This window comes from Punica granatum, chromosome 6 (genome assembly GCF_007655135.1).
Source record: "Punica granatum isolate Tunisia-2019 chromosome 6, ASM765513v2, whole genome shotgun sequence".
Taxonomy (NCBI): domain Eukaryota; kingdom Viridiplantae; phylum Streptophyta; class Magnoliopsida; order Myrtales; family Lythraceae; genus Punica; species Punica granatum.
This window is the reverse complement of record NC_045132.1, coordinates 27,948,263-27,971,166: the sequence shown is the minus strand read 5'-3', so window position 1 is coordinate 27,971,166 and position 22,904 is coordinate 27,948,263. Positions and strand designations below refer to the sequence as shown.

Here is a 22,904-nt window from a genome sequence, read left to right as displayed (position 1 = left end):
TCACTCCTGCGTTCGTATATGGATCTAATCAGGTCGAACCGAATCTCTCTCTCTCTCTCTCTCTTTACGGTTGTCTGTCGTTATGACTGAGCGAGAGCTTAGCGGCTAAGGGAAGAAATTTGAAATTTGAAAAATAAAAACGTTACCAGAGCTGAGCTGGGTTTTATATCCTGCGCTGCTGGGTGAAGAAGATTGGGGGGGCTGGATTGGACGAGACATAGGATACAACAGATTCTTCACTAGATGAATCACTAACTTACATTACCACTGTAGCAACTTAGCAATTAGTTGCTAACTACAATCCTCCCTAAATCAACTCCTGTAAAAGTAAAACCACATACATGCAGCAATCCCCAAGACGCTACCCACTGAGAAGTTCTCAAAGTCCTACATTTTATACATGCTTTAACTCCATCCACCCTAAGATTCAAGGGGGTAACATTACACATAAATATTAACATCTGATCTACCGCTTAGAAAGAGCTGCCATCGACAAACTCTTCATGATGTCATTAATTTTTATCTTATCCAGGCTTGGCTTCTGCAGTTAAGCTGTACCCTAGAGGGCGACGCCCATCCCAAATAATCTTACATACCTTCTAACTCGCTCACTCCTAGGTAAGAGTGGCACATGCACAATTTAATCACTGTCGCTGTCAAAGTCCAGAAAGCTGAAATCTCGTGCCCCACCAAGCTTCATTACCACAGTTCCTTGGTTTTCCTCGGCGCATTCAATACCCTCCTTCTGTGCAAGCTTAATAACCTGGGCAATTGAAAAATAAAATAAAATTACCGCTTAATTTGCTAGCCCAGCATATGGAGAAAATTTTTCATTTTAAATAGGGAAAAGAAAACAAGAGTTTCACCACTTGACCCAATTTAGTTACAGGGGAAAAAGCCAGGTGATATTTTCAATACAAACAAATATTTTTAAAAGGAAGTAGGCACGAGCAATTTCCCTCTTGCTATCCAACTATCCTTTTTGGTGGAAAAATCGTGAGACACGTTGCTCTTGCAATTTCAGATGTGAAGCATTTAAGGTTACTCCCCCTCATTTTCCTTTCAGATCTAGCACGCTGTTAATTTCCGTCAAAGACACTAACAGTAAGTTAAGTTGGTTTGACGGTGGGCCCCCCTGCATATGTGGACTTGACATGTCAACAAGATAACAAAAAACAAAAATTTAAAAACAAAATAAAGGGGAGCTGAGATTGGGAAGGGGCTTCCTGCAGGTTTCCTCCCCCCCAACCCCAATCTCGGCTCCCCCTCCGTCTGTTTTCGAACAGAGACCGAAAACAGAGACGGGGAGTCAAGAACGGGGGAGGGGGCTTGCCCTGCTAGTCTCCCCACCTCGGGCGAGGTCGCTGAAGGCCAGTCTCCCCCCTCTGTTCCTGTTTTTGACAGAGGGGAAGTCGAGATCAGGGGAGAGGGCTCCCGCCAGTCGCCCCACCTCGGGCGGGGTCGCGACCGGCGAGGGGAGCCCCCTCAGCTGATCTCGGCTCCCCATTTTTTTTAATTATCTCGTCCACAAATAGGGAGGGCCCGCCATCAAACCAATCCAACTTACTGTTAGTGCTTTTGACGTAAAATAAACGGCCTGCTAGATCTGAAAGGAAAAATGGTCATTTGGGCTAGGGTGTGCTTACTTTTAAAAACATGCTAGGAGGTGAAAATCGGGTAAAATCTGTGCTATATTGTGCTTTTTCCCATAATAAAACTAACATTTGATGTGACTGTAAAAATCTTGTTTCCATGAATTTAAACTGGATGCAAACATCAAGGTTTTTTTCCCAGTCTTTTCCTCCATTTATTTCTTTTTCTTTTTAGTTATCAATAATTTAAAAATAATGCCATTGAGATTTTACGTAATATGGATTGTATTGGGATAAGAATCATGCATTTATATTTTAAAGATGAGGCAACAATGTTGTTGCCAACTATCTATCAGAGTGAATAACATATTCAATGCCCCATATGGTTTAGTTGAAAATTATCACAAGGAATGAACCAAATCCGCTCAAGACGAAATTGTGACACTGTCTACGCAGATAATTATCAAGCAAAAGACGTTTCAACTCTCTCGCATTGGAAAATCGTAAAGCATAACTGGTGTATTGTTAGAGTACTCACGAGGTTCTGTGATGCTATGACCAACATCAGTCCCATTGCTGAATGAACTCAACTTTTTTGCTATGTTTCTCCAATTCATAGTTCTTGGTTCATGTTGTGGACTCTTATAGATCTTATAAAATGATTCCAAGACCTCTTGCGAGACATTTGACTCAATGGCTCTACTACAAGTTGCACTATGAATTTCAGAACCAACAAGAGCCTCGGAATAATTCCTGTAAAATATATAAGGATTTAAATTGAATACACAACCAGAGGAAAGTTTTCTTCCCAGACTAAATTGAAACATCAAATGAGTGTCAATTTTAGACGAAGTGCCATCCAAACAACACCACCGTGGAAGTATTTTCCACTGGTGCTGCGTATAATTTAAACCCCGCGATGAAAAAAATCAGAAAACATAGTGTTTCAATATCAAGGCCAACATGCAGATGCGATCACACAAAAACAATAATAATAATACTAACAGTAATACATGTATATATAATCAGGTACACTGTAACAATTCTTCTTCCCAAAAGGGACAACAGATTTATTATTCTGGCTATAATATTCCCACAAAGTAAAGAACAAATTCCCTTTAAATTTTTCCTGGAAATCAAAATCAATTTCAGATAAAGGTTTTCATGAAGAACTATAAAACAACAAACAAATCCTTTTTTGTAATTTTTTTTGTAATAAAATCCTTTTAAGTTCAGTGGCAATGTTGAGACATCAAACTTAACAAAGATTGGTTGTCAACTGACAGACCAACAAATTTAAAAAGAAATCAAGAAGCTATGCGGGTTTATGAAAATGCGACCTTAATTCATAGCCTATTCCATTGACAGGGTTCAACAATAAAATTAAAGCACACTAAACTTCCAAGATATTACACAATGGATAAAAATATATCTTTGAGAATTAATACATAAAAACTAGTATAAATTTAGGCAGAAGAAGCCAGTGCTACTTTACATAACAAAAGAATCTAACCTAATATCTGTAGATTGTTTAGTTATGTAAAGTATATATGTCACCTCCGACCATATGTTCATAGATAGATGGCTTAGAGATGTAAATTTTGGCATTGACAGGTGTATAGGTAGATATGCATGTTATTTTGGAGTTCACTAAGTCACTTTCTCTTACTTGGGGGTGGATTTCTTTAGGGCATTTCTTAATGGATGTCTATTTTTATCTACACACACACACACACACACACATATTTTTATAGTGTCAAGAGAATATGAAAAGAGAACAAGTGTTGATGGCAAAAAAAGTAAGAAAAATACCGGCAGGTATTGCCTACGAACCACATGCTATCTTGAAACTCACTCTCACATGAGTAGGAGGTGCACTCAGATTCCCTGTCTGCCAACTGAAACAAGACATTATAATCACAACCACCTCCGGTGAATAAGGTGCTAGCTGAACTTGTGATTACCAGTCATGACTATGTATATATTGATTGCATACTGCAAAGAAGGATTATCATATGAAAACTAATATATATGGCAATGTAGAAAAGCAGTTCAAAACAAGTATAGAAATAATTCTTTTAACCATCGGGAAAGAAGCATACAAAATTGAATTCTGCATAGCAGGACTCCAGAAGCAAACACTCTCTTTTATCATGTAGCATGTTAGAATGAGAGCGAGAAGCCCATGCAAGACAATCTCAAAAGATAAAATCCAAAATGAAAACTGCAATTTGAAGACACTGATGAGTACATCCAATCGAAATCCAACAACCAATATCATGCTTGCACAACAACACATGATAGTAAAGGTTACTATTCCGTCCACAGTAACCATGATGGGCCAAAATCGGCAAACATACTAGAGGCCAAGGAATAACCATTCAGAAGAAAAAAGTAGCATCACTCACATTTTCATCACTGCTGACTACAAATGTAGTATCTTCCCGGCTGTTTGCATTATTAGTCAAGCTTGTACTGTTTATTGAACGCTCATCAGATGAAGCAGATACATCCATTAATACATCCAGAGCCTGAAAGAAAACAGACACCAAGTCAAGATGGTTATAGAGTTCGAAAAACATACATAAAGACTAAAAATCCTCATAATAGTCACAAAGACCATTTCGCACATTGTGCAAAAGAAAAAATGTCTACCAATAAGAGCTAATTAGCCTCATGTAGCAATAAGATGCATTTACCTTTGATCATAATGAGTCAGATGCTCATTAATTAGGCAATAAATAAAGACAATGTGCATATTAGTGTTAAAAGTATAGAAAAGTTACTTTCAAGGGGAGATGAAACCTTCACTTCAAAGAGCTCCTGGAGCAATTATATTATCTAACATTATTTTTATTTTTTTGTTCTTTTGTGAAATTTTCCATCATATTATTTGTTGTCCTATAGGTTGGAACGCATAACTGGGTATAATATACATGTAGAACCTTAGAACTACAAATCTTAAACTAGTTAGGATGCAAGAAACTTCGAGTTATTGAAAGATGCCGAGACAAAATTTTGAAGTACCTTTTCCACATTGTATCCACACTGACCTGGAAAAACAGAAGAAAATTGATGTCAGGAAATTTAAGGATGCGTAGCTAGCTCAGTATGGATTTTAAAAAGATTATTCTAATTACGTGAAGTCTTTCAAAGTTGATGATCATACATTCCTATGTACTCTGGCTTATTAATCCCAGATCATGCATCCGTCGCTAGAGAACAATTTTGCTTCACCAATTCTCGAAGGAGATAACTCAAAAAATTACACATCAGCTATTCGAAGGCATCATGTCTTGCCAGGTACAACAATTTTTTTTTTTTTTCCATTCTGTCGAGAGCCTACGTCGAGTTTGTCTCGCATCAATCTACAGTCCCTCAATGCGCAGCAGTATTTATCTTATGGCTGCAGGGTCAGGAGGACAAATGATTCCTGTTCGACTAAATAGCCAAAAAAAGGGGGGGGAACAGTTTGACTCGATAGCAGAAGCTACGGGGTTGCTTACAGAGTAAGTCTCTGACGACGGCCAAGCTGAGCTCACACTCGTCTCCGAGCATACCCATCAGGAATTGCTCCGCCTCCTCACTTTCATTGACAAACACCCGATTAGAAAACCGATTGGGCTTAAACACCTCTCTCTTGGGACTGGGCTTCATATAATCCTTGCCCAAAACTGTGGAGACCGTTCCCGTGGCAGCCACCAACCTCTTCGCCTTATTGTTACCTCTGGAGCGATTCCCGCTATACGCGAAGCCATTAGGCTCCGAGAACCCCTCGCTCCAGCCGGAACAGGAATCGGAACTCGAAGCCATTCCGAGATCCGAGCCGGTAATCGCGCTCGAGCTAGAAGTCGCGGAAGGATCGCCCGCGTTTTCTAATAGATAGGCGCGTAGAAGGGCAGCGGCCTTCTCCGACTCCGAGCTCCTGGTGGCTTCCTCGAGGGCGATCGAGCCAAAAGCATCAGCTACAGAACCAAGACCGAGAGGTTCTTCAATTGGGTTGGGCTTACCGGCGGCGCCATGGTTGCTGTCCGAAGAAGGCTTGGAGGCCTGTGATTTTTGCTTCTTCTTCCGCTTTTTCTGGCTCTGCTTCATAATTTGATCGCCGGTAAGGTCCAATCACGAGGGGAGCAGAGATCTTTTCACCGGGACGGGATGGGATGGGATGGGATGGGATAGAGTAGGTTAGATTAGATCGACATGGACAGGCGCTATATAATCGCTGAATCGGAAGTCTGAAACAGAGAGATATTAGGGATTTGGAGGAATTTCATCGGGGCGATTGGTGGAAGAGAAGAGAAGGAGTAGAGAAGAGGAGATATACGACTGACTACGCGACTTCTAATGAAAGACGAAAAGGAGAAGGGCTAAGATTGGAATTTCAATTTTTGCACATCATAACAATTAATTAATTAAAAAATTTAAAGATAATTAAAGAATATATGAATTGTGTGGGCTAGTCGGATCTACTTCTGCTTGCTCCTTAATTAAGAAATTTTTCTATCGCTGCACTCCAATACGGTAAATTACATTACAGCAAAAGCTTGGAGCTATGTGTGAAGCTCACCACCACCTTAGACAAAGGGGAAAGGGCCTTTTCAGCTGGTGCGCAGGAGCGGGTGCTCTAAAATAGGCGTAGGCATTTGTCTTTTGAGTTGTTGTCTCTCGGAAAAGCAAGCTTTTTATTACCTTAGTATAAAGCGGGAACGAAAGCAAAAAAGGCGACTGGTCTTCGATGCCGATAATGCCCTCTTTGAAGAGAAGGAGTAGGCTCTTGTCGCAATTGAATCTGAATACGGGTATTGGCAGCGAATTAGATAGAATAGTCTATCCAGGCAATCTGAAGGCAGCAAAACTTAGTGAGATCAAAGTTCAGCAGGATGAACGGCGGCTAATATGTTTATCAACTGGTCTATCAATTAAAGGAAGATTTCAATCCAGCAAAAAGAAAAAGATTAGAGAAAGATTTCCAGCAAATGAACAGAGGTTCATTTTGTTGGCCAATTAGGTGGTCGATCGAGTGTATCGGCTAGCTTTGAGTCCATCTTCTATCTGTTATTAAAGAGATTAGATTTAAATTCTCCAGCAGGTTGCAATCTCTAGTATATGGACATGTGAATTCCTCTATAAAATGAGAATTCGACACGATTACTAGATATGCAAAGGAATTCACATATTAAGTAATTAGAGAAACACGACGGTTCGTAGCACTGCGACCCTCTTTTTTTTTTTTTTTTTTTTTTTTTTACTCAGGGTGTGTCTGGGAGTTAAATTTGGAGGGAAATGAATTGTAGGGAAAATGTTTCCCTTGGCTTAGCAGATTTATTTGAAGAAGAAGACGAGGGAGGGAGAAGGAAGGAAGGATTTGGAGAGAAACATTTTCCCCCTATTTCCCTCCATTATTAGAATCTCTTATGCATCTACATTGGAGGAATTTGGATGAACTCGTGTCTGATTTGTTACTACTCTCTTCTCTATGCAATTCTCTTTATAATAAATTTTGTTAACTTTATACTATTGTTATATAAATATACACACATACGCTATAATATATATATATATATACATACGCAACATATACACTATTATTTTGTTAATTGATGCACGTACAATTCATTATGATACAAAAAAATAAATAAATTGTAAAGTGACCTTTAATATAATAAAAATTATACATAAATAATGTAATTAAAAATTAATGAAGGTATAATTGTCTTATAATATACTTTTGTTTCATTAACTCTCCTCTCCATTCTTCTCTTTCCCTAAAAATCTCCTAAACAAGATATGCATTCCCCTCCATTTCCATTTCCTCTCCTTTCCTTTCTTCTCCCTCTCCTAAAAACTCCCAAACAAAGTGTTAGATTCAATTAGAACGAGATTATAAAGTTTGAAAAAGGATTCATCAAACAATATCAAAGCGGTAGCATGCTTGACAACTCGCGTCTGTCTACAACCATAAAAATCCTACGAAATGAAATCGCATGGGGGGAAAAAGAACAGACACCGCAGCAGTTCTCTTCCGCGAGGAGGAGTTCTCCCCGTAGACATGTTTCTTTACAAATCATGACAGAGTTCTTTGGCTCCCCGGTCCTTGATCGATTTGGCATTTAACTTCAGGGCGTCTACGACGAGATGGGCGTGCATGCGTGCGTACGCAGCGGCAGAGGAGCAACAAACTAGCATCTAAATCGAACTGTGTGTATCGAGTCGCTAGAAGCTTAATAAATGTCATCCTCGTAGCCCACATTTAAATGCCTGCCAACAGTCCAAAATTGACCATTGAGGATGTAATTAAAAATTTCCCCGGCTGCTTCACCCATTGACCCTAATCACTGCGGAATGAATATCCATCTGCTCATCTTCTCTGGAAGTTGAGGACCTTAACGGAGACTGCGAACACAGCGAAGAAGAAGAGATTAAAGCCCACGAGTACAGCAACTGAAACTCCGATCATTCCAGGCCCATAGCCGAGATACGACTCTAGATACTCCTTGACGCTGGCCTCAAATCCCAGCCCCACAAGCTTCGTGTCCACATCCCCGAGTTGAGAGGTAATAATGCCCCTCAGCGTCCATGCAATCGGGCAGATGTAGTAGAACCATAACCACCACACCGGGATACTCTGCAGATAATAAAAAAAAAAGAAAACACATGAGACATATGCAAGAGGTTTGTCACTGCAGATTTTCAAGGTCTTCCAGGGTTGAGAATGTGAATTCTTTCACAGCAGATATATGCAAAGTCGGGATACATTACAGCATGAGCCTCGAAAGGGTACAAAGACACACTACTAGTGCGACAGAGAGTATATATTAGAGAACTATAAAGTGGCTATTGTCTCTAGACGAGAGCACTTCTTCAACCGATCCTACCAATACGAAGAACATGCCATGGAAAACGTGGCAAAATGAGACATCCTTTAAGTCCGAGCAGAGGAGATTGGGGAACTGAAAGAAAGCACGAAGAGAATCATCTATATGCCACTTACAGATTTGGGGATGAGAAATCCCGATAGAAGATTCCACAGAGAGTAGAAAGCAGAAGAGATGACAGCCGCCAAGTGTTGCGTGGGAGTGAGGCCAACAGCCATCATGCCGTAGAAGGTGAAGTAGGAGAAGGTAAGAAAACTGAAAACGAGGTAAAGGAAGAACTTCCCTGCAATGCAACAGATAATATTAACAGGTCGTTTGCTTTTGGCTTACAACTCACTCTTCCTTCTATGTTGCTCATGGCATGTATTTTATGTGCAGAGCACAGCCAAAAAGCAGTCACATGTTGTCAAGCCAAGCTAACAGACGGGCAACATGATAGCATGAACCGATAAGATGTTGTTTTGCCAGGGTGAATAAATTAGAGATAAACAGCTTTACTTGTCTATTTTTATTTTTCACAGGATACAAAATTGTCTAGAATCATTGAGAAAACGAAACAAATCCAAATAAAGTCGCAATGTCGAACAATGAATTCTGAGATTAAATGCAAACATGCTGCAGGCATATAAAATAAAACAAGAGACAAACATCTATCTGGAGAGATGGTCGTTAGATTCTTACGGGCTGTCCTTTCAAAATTAATCATGAAATATGTGATGACGCCATATACTATTGTCTGCAACAGAACGTACGGCATCTCCACCAGGCCCTGTCGATCAGAGCTCTATACTGTCAACTGCCTTTCCACATTAAATAGAAATTTATTTAACTTTTTTTTTTCTGCAAAACGATGAAACTTACCTGGGCCAATGCATAGGGGATAGGAGAATACATTCCCGCTGCTTTCTCCCTGTAGAAGACAGTCCTCTCAATGGAGACAATCGGTTGCACGGAAGATGCATTGCTGACACCGAGAAACATGCATGCTGAATAAAGGGCTCCCATGACAACGAATAGATCTTGAGTTGATTCCCTGCATGACATATACCATTCATCGTTATCTAGGAGGTGTTATTAGCATAGAAAAAGAGAATCTAACAGAATGTACTGCCCATCCTGCAAGGTGCTGCACTTAAGTTTCCCTGTGTCTAAGAGGAGGAGCATTGTCTATAGGAGCATTGGTTGAACAGAAAATTGGAAGATATGAACTTATTTCCTATGATGCAGAGCGTATATTGCGCATTTCCATAAGAAATTGAACGGTTGGTGTTGCCGTCTGTTGCTCCGGGCATCTCTATAGAGGTGGGTCAGCAAATGCAAGTAGCAGTAAAATTGAAACGACTAGCATGTTATATATGCGTGTATTTTCAGTTGTTTAGCATTAATGGCATTTCAAAAAATATTGTTCTTTTTTTTTTCCCTAAATTTCCAATAAAAAACAAATTGATTGATTGAGAATGTAAGAAGCAGGAGATAATCTTTTGATACTTCTCCAAATCAACTTATTGTAAGAAGCACACATCTGGGTCATCGCGGGAAAGAATGTTTGTCATCCTTCAATGCAATATTCTTATTGAGATGAAAAACACAGCAAGTCCATGGGCTTATGACAAGATTACCTCTTTGAACCAATGTTCCAGAAGACGGAACCTAGGATCAAGGCACTCAGCGTGGTGAAAAATATCCTCACAGCATTGTAATGTGGGCTTCTCCAGTACACAAGATTTTGTTTCCAAAGGGTTGTCCGAAGCTGAGAGAATCCATTTTGTGCGTAGACCGTGTCAAATCTTAAGGGCTCTGAACCAGCAGGTGGGATGCTCATCTCTTGAATTGAAACTTCCACCGCCCTGAAGCAGAAAGCAGTAAGAAACAATATAATAATAAAAGAATTCACGGGTTGAAAAATGAGCAGGAGACAGAGAAATGGAGTAGTGATGATGTCAATTCACCTGAATTGCTGTGACTTTCTATATATATCAGCAAAATCTGCACCTATTCTCTCTTCAGCAGCAGGCGTAGTCACTTCAAGCATCCAAGTTGCTGGATTATAGCCATCAGGGATCGGACTGACTCCGGGAATTTTCTGCAGAGAAAGATGAGGATGATGTTTCATCTATGCATAGTACTATAAATGCTCCCATGATAATCATCATAGGGTTATCTATGACAAAGTTCAAAGAGTGAAGTTCTTCTGAACAAGATGGGATCTGAGCTTATAAGTTTTTTATATTCAGAGGTCCTACTAGCAGAATAGAATCAACAACTCGAAGATCTTTCGTCCATGTGATAGTAGTACTTAAAAAACTTGAATTAGAGCCTCTGTTTTGACATAAAGCTCTATAAACATATATACAATGATATTTATGGAAGAAGAAGATATGGCTACCTGAAAGTAGTCTATCAAGACCTCCGAATTCTTACCAAGCTTCCCACCATATATTACTCGTCCCCCACGTTTCATGAGAAGCAGCTGACACATAGACCAAGAAATCTCACCCTTCAGAAAACAGAACTTAAGAAACAAGTAATTACCAAATATATCGGTAAGCTAGTTCTTACACAGATGGAACAATTACGACATACTAACCTCATCAAAAGCTTCGAAAATGTCGATACTTGGTTGATGAATAGTACAAACTACAGTTCTTCCAGTATCAACAGTGTTACGAACAGTTCTCATCACAATGGCCGCTGCTCTTGCATCAAGGCCGGACGTCGGTTCATCCATGAAAATAATAGAAGGATTTGCTACGAGCTCCACTGCAATAGTCAAACGCTTCCTCTGTTCCGTTGATAAGCCCGTGCTACCAGGCAAACCGACCAAAGCATTCCTCAGGGTATCCAGCTCAACTAATTTCATGACCTCTTCCACGAATTCCTGCATTGCAAGGTCATTAAAATCTCCTGATGTTTTCTGTATGGAAATATCAACCAGCATATGCGTTTAATGTAGTCTAGACGTAGAGCCTGATAAGCTGAGCATCTACTCACACGTCGTTTCTCCCTGTTGACTTCCTTTGGAAGCCGTAGACTTGAAGAAAACCAGAGAGACTCCTCAACTGTAACTTGCGGGGAGTGTATGTCATTCTGCTCAACATATCCAGAAATTCTCGCAAAAGTATGTTGTTCTTTTGGGTAACCAGATATCTTGATGTCCCCTTCTATATATCCACCAGTTTTTCTTCCCGCGAGGACATCCATCAGAGTGGTCTTTCCCGCTCCACTTGAACCAACCAATGCAGTAAGTACACCCGGAGAGAACACTCCACTAACATCAGATAAAAGCTGTAGCTTCTTTTCCGTTATTCCTTGAGCACGCATCTCCTGAAACTTCTTGTCAGTATACGTCCTGGACCACTCAATGTGCACAAAATCGAAGGAATCTGGTGAACATACCGGTGGCATGTCAACAAAGTAGTTGACATTATAGAAAGTCATTGTCAATGGTTGAAATGGGAGAATCATTCCCTTCTGTTTGTTGCCCTCCCCAGATCTTGGACTTGATCTGGAGTTTGGACGAGTCCCTGGAGCACCAAGCTCTTTTAGAAAGTTGTTGTGGAAAGTGGGTATATACTGGCAATTCCAGAAGAAAGTTTTGATATTGCACTAAAGTATTGAGAAGCTGGCTTATATAGAATGACTAACCAACGTTAGCTGCAGAACCTTCTTCAGTTGCATCTGTTGGAATCACAGTTTGAGCCTTGCTGAGAGCTGAAATGGAGAAATCATTACTCAGAAGCTACTAAAAGGTACTGGGTGCATAAGTCCTTTCCAGGCATATAAATCAAGAAAATGACTTTCCGAAGACTTACGATTAAGGTAAGCCAAGGCTAAGGTCACCAGGTTATTGAATAGCAAAGCATAGGCTATCAATACACCAACTCCAAGCCAGTACCAGTAATCTCCAGAAGGTAAACCGTGTGACTGGAGAACATTGTACCCGATGGCACTATTCCCAACTGCAGATTTCTGCAAAATTGACGGTTCAAGCACCAAAAAAGTTTCAATAATGAGACATAACGATGAGTAGATGTCTCCAACTACATAAGAACACCGGTAGAGGTACAGAAATGGTATTATGATTTCTATACGGCATACCTCCGTCCACCTTGTTGCAGTAAATTCATTGACTGATACTGCACGTTGTGCATATGATAGGGGGGACACCCAAAATCCCCAAACCCACCATGGTTTAATAACATCTGAATTCCTCAGGTATCCAGCTCAACTACTTTCATGACCTCTTCCACGAATTCCTGCATTGCAAAGGTCATTAAAATCTCCTGATGTTTTCTGTATGGAAATATCAACCAGCATATGCGTTTAATGTAGTCTAGACGTAGAGCCTGATAAGCTGAGCATCTACTCACACGTCGTTTCTCCCTGTTGACTTCCTTTGGAAGCCGTAGACTTGAAGAAACAGAGAGACCTCCTCAACTGTAACTTGCGGGGAGTGTATGTCATTCTGCTCAACATATCCAGAAATTCTCGCAAAAGTATGTTGTTCTTTTGGGTAACCAGATATCTTGATGTCCCCTTCTATATATCCACCAGTTTTTCTTCCCGCGAGGACATCCATCAGAGTGGTCTTTCCCCGCTCCACTTGAACCAACCAATGCAGTAAGTACAACCCGGAGAGAACACTCCACTAACATCAGATAAAAGCTGTAGCTTCTTTTCCGTTATTCCTTGAGCACGCATCTCCTGAAACTTCTTGTCAGTATACGTCCTGGACCACTCAATGTGCACAAAATCGAAGGAATCTGGTGAACATACCGGTGGCATGTCAACAAAGTAGTTGACATTATAGAAAGTCATTGTCAATGGTTGAAATGGGAGAATCATTCCCTTCTGTTTGTTGCCCTCCCCAGATCTTGGACTTGATCTGGAGTTTGGACGAGTCCCTGGAGCACCAAGCTCTTTTAGAAAGTTGTTGTGGAAAGTGGGTATATACTGGCAATTCCAGAAGAAAGTTTTGATATTGCACTAAAGTATTGAGAAGCTGGCTTATATAGAATGACTAACCAACGTTAGCTGCAGAACCTTCTTCAGTTGCATCTGTTGGAATCACAGTTTGAGCCTTGCTGAGAGCTGAAATGGAGAAATCATTACTCAGAAGCTACTAAAAGGTACTGGGTGCATAAGTCCTTTCCAGGCATATAAATCAAGAAAATGACTTTCCGAAGACTTACGATTAGGTAAGCCAAGGCTAAGGTCACCAGGTTATTGAATAGCAAAGCATAGGCTATCAATACACCAACTCCAAGCCAGTACCAGTAATCTCCAGAAGGTAAACCGTGTGACTGGAGAACATTGTACCCGATGGCACTATTCCCACTGCAGATTTCTGCAAAATTGACGGTTCAAGCACCAAAAAAGTTTCAATAATGAGACATAACGATGAGTAGATGTCTCCAACTACATAAACAACCCGGTAGAGGTACAGAAATGGTATTATGATTTCTATACGGCATACCTCCGTCCACCTTGTTGCAGTAAATTCATTGACTGATACTGCACGTTGTGCATATGATAGGGGGGACACCCAAAATCCCCAAACCCACCATGGTTTAATAACATCTGAAAGAACAGTGATAAACCAGTAGTGATGTTAATTAAAACAAGGAGTTTTTCCCTGTTTGGACACAAAACCAGAATTTCAACCCTACACCTTCTAACACCATTTAGCCGGGCTTAATGAGGTTGATATCCGAGGTCAATTGAAACATGAACCATCCTTAGTCCTTACTATCATAGTTGGCACACTAGATTATCTCCATATTGTCCTAGACCTCAACATGATAGTTAAACATATCCTGATAATATATCTAAATTTTGTGTCTGAAACTACATTTGTGCACAGGAATTTGCCATTGTTAGCGCTGCGACAAATAAAATGCAAAACATATTAATGAATAAGTGCAGCTTACTCTTTGGAAGGATAAATCCACCCAATAAGAATATAATTAGTAGGGCGGCCGATCCAAATGTATTTGCAATGACCATATCTCGAGCTATTGCAGCCATCATCCTGAAGAGACCCAAGGCCATCTGGTGCACTGCAAAGAGCAGAAGCATGAAGCGGAAGAACCTGTAAAATTTAAAATATTATTATGAGAGGGGAAAAAATGAGAATATTTTAAAACAAAATCAAGTAATTTAGATTACCTGCCAGGGGCTGGGGCAAAACCAACTGTATAGTACACCACGCAGGACCATACAACAGCTTCAACCACTGAGTATGGGATCCGTAGAATCCAACTGGAAAGAGACCATGCCCATGCAGGATGGAATAGATTGTCTCTTTGCTTGTAGAACACCGGAAGCCGAGATATCATTATAGGTAGCTCAGAAAATCCATTAAACATCATGTGCACCAGCCCAAAGAAAAGGCAAGAGAGGTACAGGTTGCCATTTATCTCGTCAGTAGGATGGATTCTTGTCCGTAAAAAAATCGTGCAAGTTACAAATCCAACAAAAGCAACCTTTCACGTACAAAAATATGTATAAGAACCTATCAAAATATGACCAGAAAGTGCATGCTCAAGAATTTCTAGTTGAACAGCCACATTAATTGAACTCTTCTTGTCGAAGAAACTAAGAAAGAAATCTGAAACTGATTTCACCTTTTTCCTTTTTTACTTGCTCAGACAGAGATCTTTTACTTCACAGCTCATTACATTACGATGCACAAAGAAATGCAAACATGGTAGACCAAGCAATACCTGACAGGTGCGGAACGTATAAAGAAAACGGTGCCTGCCGATAAGCAGGAGTTCTCGTGCAAAGCATGTTTTAAAAAGCTCCCATCTTGAGACAGCATAATTTGTCTTCGACAGAGCTGTAGGATGGCTCTTGGACCTGTCATACGGAACGGAGAGCGCGGAGTGCACAGACTTTCCAAACCTGGAATTTGTGAAAGCTTCTGCGATTTTTGGGACTGGTATAAATTCATATGGTTTGGACTGATCTGCCCAGTACTGAGCTTGATCTTTTCTCGAGGTAACCTAGAAGTAGAGCAAGTTAGATAAATTCCATAAGGAAAGTGGCATTACTAATTTATAAGGTTACCTCTTGGAGAAAATCTGCAATTCCCTTCCGCGGGGGCAAACGAAATCCCAATGACTCAAAAAATTCTAGTACATCTTCCCGAGGGCCTTCGTATACGATATATCCTTCTGACAAAAGCACCAGGTCATCAAACAGTTCAAATGTCTCCGGTGCAGGCTGAAGCAGAGCCATCAGTACAGTTGCGTCCATAAAGTGAACCAAGTTCCGGACACACTTTACTATTTGATATGTTGTAGAGCTGTCTAGTCCTGTCGATATTTCATCCATGAAAAGAGTTTTTCTGGGCCCGACAATCATTTCACCTGTATGACAACAAAGCCAACCATTATAAGTGCAAGCGTATGTTGCAGGCTAGTATGATAAGCCTATGTCACAGCCATCTGTGATACACATCTCATGCCAGGGCATATACTATGCCTATATTAGTAAAGGACAAGTAAGGGGAGGAGGAAACCTGTGGTGACTCTTTTTCTTTGGCCTCCAGAAACACCTCTCATCATGTCACTACCAACTATCGTGTCCGAGCAGATGTCGAGGCCAAGCACTTTCAAGATGTAATCTGTTGAAATGCTGTGCTTTTTACCACCAACGGATGATGCCTGTGCCATTGAGACAACATGAAGGATACGAGGACTGAAGCAGACAGGCTGCACATCAATAAACTCAACACAAATGTTGGAGTTTTGAGAATCTACCTTCATAAAAGCATCAATCTCCGGGCTAGGACGGATGTTTTTCTGTTTCTCCAAATGGGTCAAATCCTTCATGTATCCTGAAATTACAATTAAAATGGAACGTGAAAACTTAATAAAATACGATGAGTCCGGGTCCCCAAGTTCGAACGGGGCTGGGAACGTCAACCTCTTAAGACAGCCATGTTCTGATAAGAGATAACTCATTAATTGCTGTAGGAAAAATGCAAGTAGCACCTTGCTTGAGTTATCCGTTTTCTCAATGAAAATTGGAGCTGACATACCTGCAAAGCCTTCACTTGCACCTTGACATCTAGCAGCAAAATCAAAGGTTTCTCGAACTGTCAGTTCCCCGATGTGATTGTCTGTCTGGCTTATGTACGCAGAAGTCCTTTGGACGCAGAAATCATTAAGCTCAACTCCGTTGTATTTTATGGTTCCAGTTTTCTAGCGAAAAGTGAAGACAGTGTCAAGGAGATGTGTTCCATGAGTTGAAGGATTCTCCTAAGAGGACATAACATCGCTTAAACAGAATAGAATGGAAATGCTTGTAGTGCAAATGGCCCCTACCAGAGGTTCTTACAATCAGGAATGAGTATGGGGAAGCTCATTCTGCCCTCTAATCATGCCAGATTGAAGAACCTGGAGGGATCGTACTGGATCCAATTTCAGAGGCAGATTATCTCATCAGGTCCATACCTTTAAGCCGTGATCAAGTTTCCCTGCCAGAGCTAAAAGCAAGGTAGATTTCCCAGATCCTGGGGGTCCTAGAAGTAATGTCATCCTGCACATGCCCAAAAAAGCAGTCAAAGAGTGCAGTGCTTTCAGGTTTTCAGCCTAGTCGCAGAAATTGACAGACGTGCAATGTTTTCATACTCAACAACGAGATAAGCAAAAAGTGTAGATGAATGATGCAAGGTTGTCAATGGCCATGAAGCGCTGGAGGCATTAAACCCACGTCAAACCAAAGATAAACGTGAACGAATGTCAAATTATCATCTTAATGAATCACTTCCTTCTCCTATAAATATTGCAAATCCCTTCCTTAGTTAATGAAGAGAATGGGTCAGCAGCAATCTTCTAGTGGGTAAAAAGTTTTTGTGTTTGAAAATGCACTGAGACTGTCCATGCATTAATTCCATTGTTTTAGAAGAAGAAATTGCTGGTTGAATGATTTCACAATTTCTTTTCTGCTTTCCAACTCCTGATTACTTCTAACGAAGTAAATATTCTGAGAGATAGCAGTGCAGCGATTAGTTATGCATGTGTAATAGCTCTGTGATAATCTGCAAGTGAGCGAACCACTCTTAACTTACCTTCCGGGTTTGATAACGCCACTGACATTGTTTAGGATCGTTAAAGAGTGCCTTTTAGGTCGAAATATCCTCAGGCCAGTCAAAATGTTCTGGAGCAATCCAAAGCAGAACGAAAGCGAATGTGAGATTCTAACTTTATAAAGGCAAACAGGATAGGAATGGAAGAGAGACTACTGACTTCGAACTGGTCACGGGTATAATTCCACAGCGTTGGCAAGGCTCTTGAACCAGTTTGAACATTGGCGACGATGTTCAAGTTCTGGAATCTGATCTCAACCTTTGGCACATCCAGTCCCACTCTTTCAATGATGAAAGTTAACAGCAATTAGAGAAGGAAAAAACTATATATATATATATATTGGTTTATGAAATTCTTTGTGCATGAATTCCGTAAACTATTAAAAGAGAGAAAGAAGGCATTCAAGATCTGTTAAACACCTTAGTTTCACAGATAGTCAACTTCATAATCAATGTCAAACTTGTAAGCAAATTCATTCCTTTTTAAGTGCATATGCAGTAGAGACCGGAATCGAGAGAATAGAAGGCGTTTTGTACGAGTTCTCTACATCTGCTATGAGATTACTTACCGATCAAGGCGCTCTTTGATTGCAGAGAGGAGCCTGTAGTTATCCTGATCGGTCGTGGCCAGGGCTTTCTTTACGACAAGCTCTCTGTTGGAGCGGTCGAGCTTCCTGACATCGATTGTGTCAGCTGCTCCATTGCCTCCAGCTCGCTCCGATGTGGCCCGCCTCATCACCGCCATGTTCAGCTGCTTTGCTGATGGCAAACGCTCAATGGCCGCCCACCAGAGCTCATTCTCATCCTCTGCCACGGACTCTGCGTTAGACGGCCGTGCCAGAGATTCAGCTCCGCTCTCTATCTCGTACTCGAAGTACTCACTCCCGTTCGAAGCTGCCATAGCCGCCTCGCCCCTCACTCTCTCTATCTGTGTGTCTGCGTCGGGGCTCGCTCAATCTATCTTTCTTGCCTTCTCGCTGTATCTCTCTGCGTGAACGTGAGATTTAGAAGATATCATTAATATTTGTACCATGGAAAGGAAAAAAAAAAAAAAAAAGGAAAAAACAGAACAGAACAGAACAGAACAGACTAATAGGATCGGTAGCAGGCAGCGGACGTCGCGCGAAATTTTTGAAGGAGGGGGGAGAGGAATTGAAATGACGGATCAACCCCTTCTGGAAGGCCAACCCCTCTCGATCAGTTGCTACTTTCGCTCTGCGTCTTCCGTTCTCGTTTGTAGCTGTTCAGTTCGTTATATACGATACGACTACCCTTTTACCAGAAGCTTTTTGTCCTCTTCCTCCGATGAGGAGTGTTGCATGCTGACACGTGTTGTAAGCAAGTAAGCCAATCAAATGGACCAGTTCCCCCCCAAAAGGCCCTTTTTGATAATTTCCATCACGGGTATTCTCTCTATATAAACCCACCACGCATATCACGATCACGAAATATATGTATATCTTTAATCATGCATGCACTTCTAACGACTAAGATCCCCAATATTCTCTTCTTCTTCTTCTTCTTCTTCTTCTTCTTCTTTCTTCTTCTTTTTTGTTTTTTGTATTTATTATTATGTGCAATCTCGCACAAGCGGCAGTTATGGACAGTCGCACCGTATATATACTTTGGAAATATAATAATCCCCTATATCCCTAATCATATACATGATAGGTTATCTCCATGTCTTCTCAAGGTTCAAAATAATGCATTTCTAAAATTTGAAAGCCACTCCAAAATCTTGAAATGATCCCTAAAAAAAAACAATCTAGAAATTTTAAAATAAAAATCCAATCGCGTGATTTTTTTTTTCGGTGTATCCATCCAACCGCAAGATTTTCTTTTTTTTTTTTCGGTGGATCCAATCGCAAGATTTTTTAGATTTCTGTTATATAAATCTTTGCATAATACTAGCATTTCCATTTTTAAAACCACCTCTTGTTCCATCGATTAATCATACACAGCAAGAAATAAATAAATACTTCTTTCGGTGGATAAATAAGTACCTTTTTTTTTTTTAAAGAATGTGGAATTCTTCGATTGGGTTGATTCAAGCGGTTTGACACTCGTTCCCCTCAAACAAGGACCCGGATTCAAGTCTTCCTACGTTGGGAGAAATTTACCTTTTCGTGGACCTACTCAGCTCAATCTTAGATTAATTAGAGTCGACCGGGCTTCCACATTCCGCACGCCGAAGAATATGGAATTCTGAAAATCGTGATTTATTTTAAAAAAAAAAAAGGATCTGTCAGATCATTAATTGATAATTTTCACATTGTGAAGTATTATGCAAATTACAATTCATAAATTTGATAACTAAATATAAGCTATTATCCAATTCTTAATGTATAATAACTCCTTTTAAAAAAAAATCTTAGTCCGGTAATGGTAAATTTTAACATCATCTTGTATACGTGCATTTGCCTTGCTTGCATGCATGCGTTTCTAGCTTGTAAATGTCGCCACTCTGATCAAATTCCTAATTGTGTCAGCACGTAAAATGGTGGGGTATGACATATTGCATGCTACTATGAACCCCTGAACTTGGGGTGCCAGATTCGCAAAACTATGCAGAACGCAGGTCGACCTTGCTAGGCAAAGCTCAACCTCCATCATTCAAAGGGTCATTAATAAGCACTGAGCTGAGGATATAATATACGTACCTAGGATGGCCTTCCCTAGGGATATCCAAGCAAATTAGGGTCGGCCGAACCATGCAAATTAAAGGTATATATATTAAATTTTCGTTAAACTTATACGGGCTCGTACTCATTTTCACTTAAAAACTCAAGCTTGTAAATGGTGCTACTTAAATCTCATATAAACCCATGGATATTCATTCATTTTTTTAATGTGGGAGTAACATTCTCAACACTCACCCTCACATACAACGTGTTGTCTATTTCTACCTGCACGTTGTCACGTGTCCTTAAATACCCGCCCTCAACAACTTACATCGAGCTGGGCTCATCTTCCGTGCTCGGGCGAGGGGGACTAATATAAGGCGCACTCTTGACTGCACTCAAATGTATTGGGCCTAGAGTGGTGTGAGTGCATGCGCATAGGCGTGTGGGCGCGCACACGTGTAATATGTGCTTTGATACCATATTAAATTTTTATTGGGCTTACACGGGCTCGGACTCATTTCCACTTAAAAGTTCAAGCTTATAAGTGGTAATACTCAAATCCAATTAAACTCATAGATATTCATTTATTTTTTCAATGTAGGATTAATATCCTCAACATTGCTACCACCAGTGTCCAGTTCCTTATTGTAATATAAATGCTTATAACGAACCATTTCAGAATCTAATTAGATTTCCTTATGTATATGTTGAACATATACTAACTGCACTTGAAACTAGCTAACACGTGATACGACCTATATATATATATATAATGTTGTTTATAGTTGGCTTGCAGCTGGACTGGAAGATGGAAATTAATTAATTAAGGAGTCTCAGGTGCGGATGGCTGATATTAATGAGTATAAATGCTGTGCTAGCTTTTAGTAAACCGCGGCACATAAGATCATACGACGTACATATGTGTTGAATACATAGATCGTGTATGCCCTAACGTATGTGTATACACTTCTAAAATAATATAAAATAATTACCGAGGGATTATTGAGGGATTTTTCCCTTGGTAAAATTTAAAAAAATATATTTTTTAAATAATTTACCGAGAAAAAAAACCCTCCGTAAATTAAAAAGTATGAATTTTTAATAAAAAGTTTTAAAATAGAATATCAAATGAGAAAATTAATATTTTATTTACAATAATAATTGTAGAGATATATATCACATATAAATTATATTTCTTGAAGAGGATATTGTATTGTAAGTTAAATATAAAATTAATTTAATTTAGGATTGAAAGTTTTAAATATTTACAGTTAATATGAAATTAATTAATTTGAATATTTGAAACTTTGAGTTTTTGAAAAATATGTGTAGATATAAGTATATAAATATAATATTTACACTCGAAACGCTAGTCATAAATAGATGCATTTTATTGTTACTTACCATTTTAATATTGTACATGAAAAGTTTAAAAAAAGAATGAACGAAATAAATAGTATTAGAAATAAAATATCAAAATAAATAGTGTTGGAAAGCATGTTTGAACTCGTAAAGGAAAGTCTATAAAATTCTCGATTATGTTACATTAAAATCTATTTAGATCAGTCAAATAAATAATGTGATTATTTTTAATTAAATATAACATGCATTATATAGATAAATAATGTTGAATATATTATTAAAATGTATATATTATCAATGCAAATATGCTAATATTACAAGTTATTAGTTTTTTTTAAATGAAAATATAAAGACAAGTGATACAAATATAATTAAGTGCAAAGAAATGACAAGAAACAATGCCCCGTAACTCAACGGTTAAGGAAATGGCATGAGGGATGGGCAGATGGGGGTGGAGAGAGAGGGATAGACGGTTGGATTTCTTTTAACAAAAACACGGAGTTACTGGTAATCCGAATCACCCAAATTGGTAACAGAAAACCCTACCGGCCGCCAAAAGCAGGAAAATCACAACTCATCTTTTCTTTTTCTTCTTCCTTTTCCCACCATGCAAGTGTATTATTGATTATGTCCACGTAATCAAATAACTGAATTTTTGGATCTATTCATCTGGTATCTATAGATATGCATATGGCTGCCCAAAGTTTGGCGGGAAAGGAAACCGATTTTCCTTTTTCTCTTTTTTTTTTTATGTTTATCAGTACAGCATTTTTTTCAAACTCTCATTTAAGGATTACTTTATTCGTTTGGTCATTCGATCGTGCTTCCTAATGGAAGAAACGGAGTGTTACATTTTGATTAGTTCCTAGAAAGTTTGTTCGTTAATTTGACACTTGATTATTTCTTATTGGATCTACGTCAAATAGAATAGCATTCTTGTTGATACCAGTAAGAGTGTCAAATGATCGAAACTTGAATACATACATACATACATACATATATATATGGGGGAAAATTTAGCCAGCCAGGAAAGCTAATGAAAATAAGAAGACAAGCTAGCTTCTTATCGAAAAAAGAAGACTAGCTAGCTAGATGCTTGCCAAGGATTATTACAGTATTTATAAGATTGGACTGTTATATATATATATAATCAGGTAGCTAAAGATAGACAACATAATGAAATACAATCCTTACGACTCATATAGGGAAAATTACCATGACTTCCTGTTATACTGAAAAGACTCTATAATTAGAGATAAACAGTATATGTAGATGCTCCCACATCTCGATATAACCTATATAATTAGTTATATATAAAAGATATATATATATATATATATATATCACGTGTAAG

General features: G+C 39.4%; 2 protein-coding genes and 1 long non-coding RNA gene across 3 annotated transcripts; all 3 read right to left on the bottom strand.

Annotated features, from left to right (window-relative positions):
* Positions 1 to 218: 218 nt before the first annotated feature.
* LOC116212328 (SMR domain-containing protein At5g58720) lies at positions 219 to 5,920 on the bottom strand. Its single transcript, XM_031546879.1, has 6 exons — positions 5,099 to 5,920; positions 4,620 to 4,645; positions 4,001 to 4,123; positions 3,405 to 3,490; positions 2,075 to 2,345; positions 219 to 763 (listed from the first exon to the last, which is right to left on the bottom strand). Exons 1-6 carry the CDS (start codon positions 5,685 to 5,687, stop codon positions 641 to 643), a joined length of 1,218 nt encoding a protein of 405 aa, XP_031402739.1. The 5' UTR covers positions 5,688 to 5,920; the 3' UTR covers positions 219 to 640.
* A 1,357-nt stretch (positions 5,921 to 7,277) lies between these two features.
* On the bottom strand, positions 7,278 to 18,947 carry LOC116209981 (ABC transporter G family member 31). The gene is made up of 25 exons (XM_031543756.1): positions 18,655 to 18,947; positions 18,134 to 18,551; positions 17,725 to 17,845; positions 17,547 to 17,635; positions 16,930 to 17,014; positions 16,515 to 16,677; positions 16,234 to 16,310; positions 15,993 to 16,137; positions 15,539 to 15,840; positions 15,193 to 15,474; positions 14,636 to 14,952; positions 14,398 to 14,558; positions 13,944 to 14,047; positions 12,280 to 12,436; positions 12,113 to 12,178; positions 11,864 to 11,991; positions 11,459 to 11,791; positions 11,055 to 11,345; positions 10,854 to 10,937; positions 10,417 to 10,550; positions 10,087 to 10,314; positions 9,329 to 9,500; positions 9,149 to 9,236; positions 8,584 to 8,750; positions 7,278 to 8,217 (listed from the first exon to the last, which is right to left on the bottom strand). The coding sequence occupies exons 2-25, from the start codon at positions 18,463 to 18,465 to the stop codon at positions 7,951 to 7,953; spliced, it is 4,293 nt and encodes a 1,430-aa protein (XP_031399616.1). The 5' UTR covers positions 18,466 to 18,551; positions 18,655 to 18,947; the 3' UTR covers positions 7,278 to 7,950.
* LOC116209982 lies at positions 13,146 to 13,563 on the bottom strand. Its single transcript, XR_004157393.1, has 3 exons — positions 13,493 to 13,563; positions 13,244 to 13,371; positions 13,146 to 13,171 (listed from the first exon to the last, which is right to left on the bottom strand). It is a non-coding gene; the product is annotated as an uncharacterized LOC116209982 (long non-coding RNA).
* Positions 18,948 to 22,904: the final 3,957 nt, after the last annotated feature.

What these genes read in the sequence shown, in the direction of transcription:
- LOC116212328 (XM_031546879.1), bottom strand. Translation starts at nt 5,687, where the DNA reads ATGAAGCAGAGCCAGAAAAAGCGGAAGAAGAAGCAAAAATCACAGGCC. An exon ending in CGTCGTCAGAGACTTACTCT is followed by an intron (nt 4,646 to 5,098) that starts GTAAGCAACCCC and finishes CTGTTTTTCCAG; the next exon opens with GTCAGTGTGGATACAATGTG. An exon ending in TAGTCAGCAGTGATGAAAAT is followed by an intron (nt 3,491 to 4,000) that starts GTGAGTGATGCT and finishes GTCTTGTTTCAG; the next exon opens with TTGGCAGACAGGGAATCTGA.
- LOC116209981 (XM_031543756.1), bottom strand. Translation starts at nt 18,465, where the DNA reads ATGGCAGCTTCGAACGGGAGTGAGTACTTCGAGTACGAGATAGAGAGC. An exon ending in ATACCCGTGACCAGTTCGAA is followed by an intron (nt 17,636 to 17,724) that starts GTCAGTAGTCTC and finishes GGATTGCTCCAG; the next exon opens with AACATTTTGACTGGCCTGAG. An exon ending in TGCAAGTGAAGGCTTTGCAG is followed by an intron (nt 16,311 to 16,514) that starts GTATGTCAGCTC and finishes TTGTAATTTCAG; the next exon opens with GATACATGAAGGATTTGACC.